Here is an 11,649-nt window from a genome sequence, read left to right on the forward strand (position 1 = left end):
TAGTCACACAGTCGTGTCTGACTCTTTGCGATCCCATGGACTGTAGCCCACCAGGCTCCTCCATCCATGGAATTCTCCAGGCAAGAGTACAGGAGTGGGTTGCTATTTCCTTCTCCAGGGGATCTTCTTGACCCAGGGATCAAACCCAGGTCTCCTGCATTGCAGGCGGATTCTTTACCATCTGAGCTAAAGGGCATCTACAAAAACCCACAGCTAACAGCATACTTAATGATAAAATACTGAAAGCTTTCTAAGGTCAGAAATAAGGTGAGGATGTTTGCTTTCACCACATGTACTGGAGGTTTTATCCAAGGAATTAGGCAATGAAAGAAAGATGTAAAATCATCACAGATTACATGCTTTTGTAAATAGAAAATCCTGAGAAATCCACAGATACTTAGTTAAGCCTATTAGAACTAATAAATGAGTTCAGCGAATTTGCAGGCTGCAAAATTAACATCAAAAAATCAATTTCTAGACATTAGCAATGAAAAATCCAAAAGTGATATTCAGAAAACAACTTGATTTACAATATCATAAAAAAATAATATTTAGCAATAAAATTGCTAATGGGTACAGGGTTTCTTTCAAGGGTGATAAAAATGTTTGATGTTAGTGATGATAGTTGATAGTTTTGTGAATATACTGAAAACCACTGAAATATAAAGTTTAAAGTTTTATTATATGTGAATTATATCTCAGTAAAGCTATTATTGAAACAAATAAGTTATGTCTTTATACACCAGCATCTAACAGAAAATGATTTTTTATAACTACTATCTATAAGAGTAATAAAAACACCTTGGGATAAGTCTAACAAAAGTTTGCAAACTCTGGGAGTTTTATAATTTTATAAAGGTTTTAGAAACTTTACTTCTATAAAAGTTTTATTTAAAAAGCTTAGTCTTTTAGCTTCTCAAGAAGAACTCTTCCTGAGTTATTTTTTTTTTTAATCACTACAGCATCACTTTCTAAATTATATTTGAAGTGTTTAGTTAGAATGTGAGCTATTTAAAAGTTAATTTCTATGGATAGGAAGGTAGAATTTGTATTAAAAAGGAATAGTAAAATGTGATATTGTTACTGTTAACCATTTTATATCATTTATATCATATTGTCATTGCACAGTGTCAATATGGTACTAAATCTCTCCAGGTAATGTTAGGGTGGCCAGAAATATGTATGATAACATATATTGTTGTTAATTTTGACATAAAATAGAATCCAGTTTAAGTAAATCCAAGGAGAACTTAATTTCTTTAGACTGGTAAATCTGCTCTCAACTTCTCCCACCTGCTGGTAATTCATAATCATATTAAATTTCTTTTTCTAGCTATGTTTTTCACTAATGCTGGGGCTTAAGAAAAGGTGAAATCTTTGGTTTAAAACTACTAGTCTCTGATATCAGGATTCATTTTGCAGATTTAAACTGTATTGGCCAGCCATCATTTAGGAATCTTTCTAGTCACATAATAGTAAAACAACAAAACTTAAGTCTAAGCATCTGGATGAAAAATAAACTTTACTGAGATAACTTTGCAGCCCATTAAATGAGAATCTAATGTTTGACCTTTTATTTAGAAAATTGCTATATGCCTTTATTTATTTATTTCATAAATGTAAGGGATTTACTGGAAGTGCTTTGCTATTGATCTACTTGTTCTGTACTATTTTGATTTCATACCCTTTAGATATCTGGATTTGAACTGGATTTTAGAATTCATCTTTACTTACAATGCCACCATCAAATGGAGGTCCAACTGGATATACCCCACCAGATGGAGGCTGGGGGTGGGCAGTGGTAGTTGGAGCTTTCATTTCCATTGGCTTCTCTTGTGCATTTGGCAAATCTATTAGTGTATTTTACAAAGAAATTGAAGAAATATTTAAAGCCAGCACCAGCGAAGTGTCATGGTTATCTTCCATTGTGTTTGCTGTCATGTATGCTGGAGGTAAGTACCCATGAAGTCTTGCTCTTTTAACTTTCAGTGGGTAGACAGAAGTTCTGTATTAAGTACTTTTTGCTCTTGATATCTTTATTAGTAAAAATAACTGAAATGTTAGTTATTGGATTTATGTGATTAGAATCATATTTTTCATTCTAACAAAGTTACATAGCAATCGTGTGCTCTGTTGGGTCAGTTATAATATAAAACAGTGTCATTATAAAGGATAGCTTTCTTTATGTTGGCTGCTGGGTATAGACAGGTAATTGATATTTGTACTTTAATCATATATCCTGTAAGCTTGCTAAACTCTGATTTCCAGTAGTTTATTGGTAGATTTCTTTTTCAAAAATTTTAGGTAGACAAACAAATCTTCTACAAATACTGATACTTTGGTTTCTTCCTTTTCTTACACCTTTTTTCCTCCTGTCTTACTGCACTGGCTTGGACCTCCGGTATAATGTTGAAGAAAAGTGGTGATGGTAGGCATTCTTATTTTGTAGGCCTGCTTTGGTTTTGTTGTTGTTTTCTATGAGAAACAATATTTTAGGTAGTTTGTAGTAAATATGCCCTTAAGTCAGAAGTATGATCAGACTAGCTCATATATCTCATCAGTCGTGTATGTTTAAATTCCTTCTAAAATTTTAAAATAAGGACTTCCCTGGTGGTCCAGTGGCTAAGACTCTGTGCTCCCAGGGCAGGGGGCCCAGGTTCAACCCTGGTCAGGGAACTAGATCCCACATGCCACAACTTACAGAGTTCATATGCTTCAACTAAGACCCAGAGCAACCAAATACATAAATTAAAATATTTTTTAAAAAATTTAAAATAAACAAACTTGCTACATATATGTGCATAATATCTTAGATATATGAAGAATCCTTTAAGCACTTATAATCAGGGTACTTGCAGCCTCTTCTGCCTTAAAATAGTTAGCTTATGGTCTTTCATACTTCAGTTAAAACCCATCTAACATGTCCTAGGTATATAGAAGATGTATAATCAATACTATATTTTTTTTCCATTAGACAAACCTGTGACTCTGAAATAAAGATAGAAAGCACTATTCTTTAGCACTGTGTTCTGTCTGTTTATTTTCTGGGATAGCATGCTGTCATGTCAGTAATGGCATGAGCAGGTGTGGATGGGAGGGCTGGGCTTCTCCTCTATATTGTTACTAATCTGTCTGTTCTCTCATAGGTCCTATCAGCAGTGTCCTGGTGAATAAATATGGCAGTCGCCCTGTCATGATTCTTGGTGGCTGCTTGTCAGGCTGTGGCTTGATTGCAGTTTCCTTCTGTAGCACTGTGATGGAACTTTACTTTTGTATCGGAGTTATTGTAGGTGAGTTGTACTAATGCCTTTTCAGGCAATAATTTCTTTGTGGACTATTTATAGTATCCATTTGCCAATTCTTTTGAAAAATGAAAGTTCTTTGTTAGAAAATTACTAGGTCACTATGTTTTTGAGCTGTTGATCATTAATTTAATAGTATTATAAAAGCAGTCTTTAAAGAAAGTTCACATTAAGTGTAAAAGTAATCATACCTAATGAGTGATTATTTTTTATTGAATGAATACAGTGAAAGAGAATTCTTTTTCTTTTTTTGTTTTTATAAAGAAGATAGCAGTGATAGGTAAAAAGTTGTTGAAAGGGAGGTCATTAATTGTTCCCACTCATTTCCCCTTCTGCCTAGGAAGGCACTGGCTCAAACTGGAGAAAGAGAAAATGTCAGATACATAGAAAGAGTTTTCTGATAGAAAAGCCAGATACATTTCAAAGGATAAAGGGCACACATGGGAAAACTCTTTCTAATAGCTAAATTAAGAAAATAGAACTGCTGAATATAAATACTGTCAACACCCAGAGCTCTACAGTTCAGAGAAAACTACCATTAATATTTTGATAACATGGGGGGTGAGGGATAAACTGGGATATGGGATTGACATATGCACACTTCTATATGTGAAGAAGATAATTTATAATAATCTGCTCTATAGCACAATACTCAATACTCTGTAATAGCATATATGGGAAAGAATCTTAAAAAAAAAACCCAAGAGTAGATGTGTGTACATGTATAACTGATTCACTTTGCTATACACCTGGAACTAACACAACATTATAAATCAACTATACTCCAATAAGATTTATTTAAAAAACATTTTGATGCCATATCCACTGATTTTTCTATAGTTTTTCTATATGATTTTTGTATAGTTTTCTATATTCTTTCTAAAAACAAAACAAAAAGTTTTGTTTTAAAAATTCTTCTATACACATAGAACTTTTAGAACAAAAAGGAATGAGATTAAGTGAAGTAAGTCAAAGACAAATATCGTGATATCACTTATATGTGGAATCTAATTTTTAAAAATTAGACAAATGAACTTATTTACAGAAACAGATTATAGATATTGAAAAAACTTATGGTGACCAAAGGGGAAATGTTGAGGGGTAGGGGATAAATTAGGAGCTTGGGATGAACATACACACAGTACTGTATTTAAGAAAGATAATGAACAAGGACAATAACACAAGGAATTCTCCTCAGTACTCTGTGCTAACCTGTAAGAGAAAAAAATCTTAAAAAGCATGAATATATGTATATGTAAAACTGAATCACTTTGCTGTATACCTGAAACTAACAAATATCAGCTATACTCCAATAAAGTTAAAATTTTTTTAAAAAGGGATATTGTTGTTCAGTTACTAAGTCATGTCCAACTCTTTGTGACCCCATGGACTGCAGCTCACCAGGCTTCCCTATCCTTCACTATCTACCAGAGTTTGCGCAAACTCTTGTCCATTAAGTCAGTGATGCCATCTAACCATCTCATCTTCTGTTGCCCCTTTCTCCTCCTGCCCTCAATCTTTCCCAGCATCAGGGTCTTTTCCAATGAGCTGGCTCTTTGCATCAGGTGGCCAAAGTATTGGAGCATCAGTTTCAGCATCAGTCCTTCCAATGAATATTCAGGATTGACTGGTTTGATATCCTTGCCATCCAATTCTTTGGCACTCAGCTTTCTTTATGGTCCAATTCTCACTTCCATACATGACTACTGGGAAAACCATAGCTTTGACTACACGGACCTTTGTCAGCAAAGTGATGTCTCTGCTTTTTGATGTGCTGTGTAGGTTTGTCATTGGAGAAGGCAATGGCACCCCACTCCAGTACTCTTGCCTGGAAAATCCCATGGGCGGAGGAGCCTGGTAGGCTGCAGCCCATGGGGTCGCGAAGAGTCGGACACGACTGAGTGACTTGACTTTCACTTTTCACTTTCATGCATTGGAGAAGGAAATGGCAACCCACTCCAGTGTCCTTGCCTGGAGAATCCCAGGGACAGGGGAGCCTGGTTAGCTGCCATCTATGGGGTCGCACAGAGTCAGACACGACTGAAGCAACTTAGCAGCAGTGGCAGCAGCTAGGTTTGTCATAGCTTTCCTTCCAAGAAGCAAGTATCTTTTACTTTCATGGCTGCAGTCACCATTCCATAGTCATTTTGGAGCCCAAGAAAATAAAATCTGTCACAGTTTCCACTTTTCCCCCTTGTATTTGCTGCGAAGTGATGGGACCAGATGCCATGATCTTAGTTTTTTGAATGTTGGCTTATAAGCCAGCTTTTTCAGTCTGGCTGAGGTGGAAGATGAGGTGAAAGACCCTCATCTAGAGGCTCTAAAGTTTCTCTTTGCTTTCTGCCATTAGAGTGGCATCTTCTGCATATCTGAGACTGTGATATTTCTTCCAGCAATCTTGATTCAATCTTTTGAGTCACCCAGCCCAGGATTTCACATGATGTACTCTGCATGTAAGTTAAATAAGCAGGGTGACAATGTATAGCCTTGACATACTCCTTTCCCAATTTTGAACCAGTCTGTTGTTCCATGTCAGTTCTAATTGTTGCATCTTGACCTGCCTACAGGTTTCTCAGGAGGCAGGTAAGGTGGTCTCGTATTCCCATCTCTTTAAGAATTTTCCAGTTTGTTGTGATCTGCACAGTCAAAGGCTTTACCATAGTCAATGAAGCAGAAATAGATGTTTTACTGGAATTCCCTTGCTTTCTCTATTATTCAATAAATGTTGGCAATTTGATCTCTGGTTCCTCTGCCTTTTCTAAACCCAGCTTGTACATCTGGAAGTTCTCAGTTCATGTACTGCTGAAGCCTAACTAGAAGGATTTTGAGTATTATGTTGCTAGCATGTGAAATGAGCACAATTATACAGTAATTTAAACATTCTTTGGCATTGCCCTTCTTTGGGATTGGAATGAAAACTGACCAGATTATGTGAAATATTTGTAACCAGTTTTTTTTACTTAGTAATACATCATGTACATATTAATAGTTTCCCCATCTCAGTAAATATACTTTAGCAGCTATTATTTTTTCACTGGATAGATGTACTATAATTTATTTCACTTTAATTGAAGGATGTTTAGATTGTTTGTATTTTCACTCTTAATAAACAGTGTTTGTATGATAGTGCCTCTGTATGCATCTTTGAAAATGATAATTTTCTTTGGATAAATTGTAGAAGTGCAATTACTGGGGGAAGAAAAGGTTTTTGATACGATTGGTCAATTACTCTTTTAGAAAGGTTTTAATAATTTACAGCCCCACCTGCAGGACCTGAGATAATGCTAATAATAGGTATTATCTTTTTAGATCTATACTTTTACTGCATTAAACTTTTAAATATTTAAATATTTTAATTCATCTGGAATATCTGAATAGCACAAAGAAGGAATAGAACTTTATTTGTTCCCATGTGGTTATTCAACCTGTTCATTATTTCATGACATTAATTTACTCAGCAAATATTCATTGAATCCCTAACTATATGCCAGGCACTGGTTCAAGCTCTGTGGGGAGACCAACATGACAAGCAAAATTCCTGATCCTTAGTGGAGGGAATCAGACAATAAACAGGCCAACAAATAAATGAATAAATAAGAAAAATTCAGGTAGTAATAAGTGCTTTGCAAAGACTTAAAACAGAATTTGATAGAGAAGGATCGAATGGCCCCTAAAGGGAAGGAGATTGTGATTTTGAGTTGAGATCTGAATGATAGCCAGGAGAAGGCTTTGTGGAAACCTAGAGTCATAGTTCCACTTTGCACAAAAAGAACAGACTGAAGTGAGGGCAGGGAGGTAGGTGTGAGCCAAGTCATAGGACCTCTTAATCCAGAGTGAAAAGTTATGGACAGGCAGTCATTAGAGAGATGGAAATGGGCAAGCATCCTAACCTGGTTTACCTAGTAGAAAAGCAAGATTGGAAGACCACTTAAAAGGTTATCAGCATAGTTACTGTCCCAACCCCATTAGCTGAAAAATCCATTTTTTCCCTATTAATTTAAATATATCTTTTGGTTCTATTTCTGGATTTTCTTCCCACTTTTAGAAATCAGTTTTTCAATTTTGAGTAAGTGTTTTGTTCTATTACTATAGCTGTACAATATGTTTATTTATTTGTTAGGGTAGGCCCACCAATTATTTATCCTTTTCCAATAGTTCTAATACATTTGTAATTATGAAATTAGACAAAGAATCTCTATTGTTCTTTTTGTTGCTAAAGTGAAAAGAATTGTTTTTAATAATATACATTTTTTAGGGACTTCCCTGGTGGTGCAGCGGTTAAGACTGCACACTTCCACTGTAGGGGGCATGGGTTCAGTCCCTGTTCAGGGCACTAAGATCCTGCAAGCCACATGGCATGCCACACACACACACACACACACACACACACACGTGTGTGTGTGTGTGTATAAATCTAGTATTTGCTGCATAAAGAGATTTTATGTCTGTATTTATTTGATAATAGTCCACCTCATGACCTACTAGTTACAATAGCCTCTCATGATTTTGACCTCTTTCCATGTCAGTTCTTTCCCTAGTTAATCATTTCCAAATATGTTTCTGATGGTATGTGATTGTTTGTTCTTCCCCTCTCCCCAGGTCTTGGGCTTGCCTTCAACTTCAGTCCAGCTTTTACTATGATTGGCAAGTATTTCTACAAGAAGCGGCCGTTAGCAAGTGGACTAGCCATGGCAGGCAGCCCTGTGTTCCTCTCTGCCATGGCCCCACTCAACCAGGCTCTTTTTGCTGCCTTTGGCTGGAGAGGAAGCTTCCTAATTCTGGGGGCCCTCCTACTAAACTGCTGTGTGGCTGGAGCCCTGATGAGACCAATAGGGCCCAAGCCAACCACTTCAGAGAAAGAAAAGTCTAAAGAATTCCTTCAGGAAGCTGGAAAATGTGATGCAAACAAGGGGCCAGGTAATCCAAAGACAGGAGTTAATGGCAGAAACTCCCCAAAGGAGAAACAATCACTTCTTCAAACAGTTTACAAACTTTTGGACCTATCCTTGTTGAAGCACAGAGGCTTCCTGCTGTACCTCTCTGGGAATGTGATCATGTCTTTTGGGATGGCTACGCCTTTAGTCTTTATTAGCAATTATGCCAAGAGTCAACATCACTCTAGTGAGAAGGCTGCCTTCCTTCTCTCCATTCTGGCTTTTGTTGACATGGTATCCAGACCTTGTATGGGATTTGTAGCCAACACAAAGTGGGTAAGACCACGAATTCAGTACTTTTTGGCTGCTTCTATTATCATGAACGGAGTATGTCATATGCTAGTACCTTTATCTTCCAGCTACATAGGGTTCTGTGTCTACTCCGGATTCCTTGGATTTGCTTTTGGGTGGTTTGGTGCTGTACTGTTTGAAACACTGATGGACCTTGTGGGAGCCGAGAGATTCTCCAGTGCTGTGGGGTTGGTGACCATTGTGGAGTGCTGCCCTATCCTCCTGGGGCCACCAGTTTTAGGTACAGTATGTCTCCCAATTTCTATGGTTCTATTAACATAAAACAGGCAGAGAAGATTGGGAAGGTGATGGAAAGCAGAAGTCAGTGGGCTGCTTGATAGTCCTCATTTCTGTACCCTCAGGGCTGACACAGTGCTTGGCACAGCAATTGCTCAAATACTTATAGAACTGAATTAAAGTGAATCCTCAAGCTGAAAGAGGAATAAAAAGCTATTATAAATTTAAGTATTTCTAATAATTTTTCTGATTAAAAAAAATCCTAACATTTACTGTAGAAAAATGTATAACCACCTTTAAAATACTGTTGGTGATTTCTTTTTAATTGTGGAATTTATTTCAAAAGTAATATTTAAAATAACAGTAGGTACCAGATGAGGGCTCACAGTGTACCAGGGACTGTCTTAATCATTTCTATATTCTGTCATATATTGCAAGACTATGATATCAGACTATTATTGTTCCCACTTTAAAGAAATAGAGGCTTTTGAAAGTGAAATAACTTGCCCAGGATCACACAGCTAAGAAGTGACCATAAAACCTGAGGTATTATTCTCTCAGTCAGTGCTAAACAGTTTACATTTTTAAATTATCATTAATACAAAATACAACAATAATTTGGACTTCTGGATGTGATGCATGTTTTTGAGATTATGTACTATAAAGTTAAGAAGGACACGTAATGAAAGACCCACTACTGACCTGGCAAAACTTTTCCACTTTCTCTCCTCCATAAGATCTTACAGAAAAACCCCAATTGAACTTTTTTGGCCAAGCCAGTATATCCAAGGAGATTCCAAATCCTGTTCGTTTTTCGCTTCCTAAATCTCTTTCTAATCTGCTCATTTTTTTCTCCATCACTACTACTGCTCTTATCCTAATCTCCGATCTTCTATCAGTAGCCTTCTAGCTTTACCCATATCCACTCTAGCTGTTCTCCCGTCTCTTAGAACACTCCAGTTGCTTCCCGCGTTCTGAGGGTGAAGATGAAATTCCCTACTGTGGCTGCTGGTTCCTGCATGGCCTGGCCCACCTCTTTCTGCAGCCTCACTTCCTACCACCCAGTTTGTTTTCTGTGCTGCCCTCTCACACCTGGTGTTTCCCCATCCCACCTGCCTTAGCACTGGCTGTTCTCCGCCCAGATCCTTTTCCCATCTCCTTTCTCCTAGGTTAATTCTATCCTCCTGTAAGTTTTGGTTAAGTTTGCACTGTAAAACAGCCTTCCTGACCCTCCTTGCTAGCCCCAAACCCCTAATTTCTGCCTTCAAGCACACCTGTAGCACTTGTCACAGTCTGTGTGGTTATTGGATTAACATTTCTCTTCTCCACTGAACTGTGGACGTTACCTCTTTTGCTCACTCTTAACTCAGGGCTTAGCAGACCCAGGGCTGTACTGATATATAGAAACTAAGTATTGCTGAGTGAGTGATGCCCTGCATTGGAAAACCATGTGGAATCATATTTGAATTGGTTATTGTAGCCTTTATATGTGTCAAGTTTTCCAAAGTTTGTTTCTTAATACTAGTTTGATGAGTTGCTAATAAATTTTACTATAATGAGGATTAAATAAATTTCTTTAATATCAGACCTCATAAAAACTTGAATAGAAAAGACTATGATGTGTCATTTCCAAATTTACTTGACTGTGCAAATGTTAGGGAGGTAGCCTGAAGCACAGAGGTTATGGGTGCATGCCTCAGAGTCAGACTCGCTGGGGTTAAAGCCAACCTGTTTCATTTAAAGCTTTGTGACCTTGGATGACTTCCTTAAAGTTTCTGTACTTCAGCTTTTATGTTATACAGTGGAAATGATGATAGAATCTTCCTGGTGTGAGGTTAGAATGGTGGAAAGTATTGCTGTTAGTTAATGTTTTAGCAGAGGATGAGTGTCCCTAGGAACATTCTTTGGGAAAAGTTGATGTCAGAAAAAGTGCATTGGCCTGGGAGACTGGAATTAGCTCTGTGGCCTTGGACAAGACTCCTAAACCTCTTTTGAGCAAATTTTTCCATTGGATATTGAGAGAATTGATTCTAGGTGATCTCCAGGACTTTCTCAATTCAAATTTCCCAAGATTTAGTTATTTTCAAGTTGCTAAAGATAACAGAATGTGCAGGGACACCCCAAAATCAGTGTGACATCATAAACGAAAGATCATACAACTTTGAGCAGTTTCTTTTTAGACTAATTTGTCATTTATGGGCTCTTTGAAAGGATCCTTAACCTTTATTTGGGAAAGGGTATAATTGTTTACCCACATAACTTGTTTTTTTTGACATCCTTAGGTCGTCTCAATGACATATATGGAGACTATAAGTACACATACTGGGCATGTGGCATAATCCTTATTGTCGCAGGCATCTATCTCTTCATCGGCATGGGCATCAATTACCGACTTGAGGCTAAAGAACAAAAGGCAGGAAAGAAACAGAAAAAAGAAAGTAAAGAGATGGAACCAAAAGAAGTTATTAAAGCTGCTCAGTCTCCAGAACTGAAAGGCACAGAAGAAGGACCCAAAGAGGAGGAACTTTGAGGCTGAAATCAGGGAGAAACAGAAGCTTTGGAGCAAAGATACATGAAAAATGCTACTGAATCATGATCTACTCTTGGTGCTCACCATGGACAGTGGACACTTGTGTAGAAGTCAGACCAGGTGTTCACTGATGGAATTTTTATTCCTTCCTTTACACCCACTTACAGTCACACTTTTTAGGGGCAAGGGACATTTGCAAAAGGTGACAGAAGGAAATAGATTTTATTTGAAGTCATATTTATTCAGGTATACTTATATACTGTTCACAGTCCTTTTATAAAGTTTAATGAATTTTTACAAAGTTCTTTTGTCAAATAACTACCATTCCGATGTAGAACATTTCAAACAGCCAAGA

General features: G+C 37.1%; 1 protein-coding gene across 1 annotated transcript; it reads left to right on the forward strand.

Moving 5' to 3' along the window:
• The first annotated feature begins 1,735 nt into the window (after nucleotides 1-1,735).
• On the forward strand, nucleotides 1,736-11,294 carry LOC128044428 (monocarboxylate transporter 1-like). The gene is made up of 4 exons (XM_052636630.1): nucleotides 1,736-1,952; nucleotides 3,147-3,290; nucleotides 7,902-8,768; nucleotides 11,047-11,294. The coding sequence occupies exons 1-4, from the start codon at nucleotides 1,736-1,738 to the stop codon at nucleotides 11,292-11,294; spliced, it is 1,476 nt and encodes a 491-aa protein (XP_052492590.1).
• Nucleotides 11,295-11,649: the final 355 nt, after the last annotated feature.

This window comes from Budorcas taxicolor, chromosome 3 (assembly GCF_023091745.1).
Source record: "Budorcas taxicolor isolate Tak-1 chromosome 3, Takin1.1, whole genome shotgun sequence".
NCBI lineage: Eukaryota > Metazoa > Chordata > Mammalia > Artiodactyla > Bovidae > Budorcas > Budorcas taxicolor.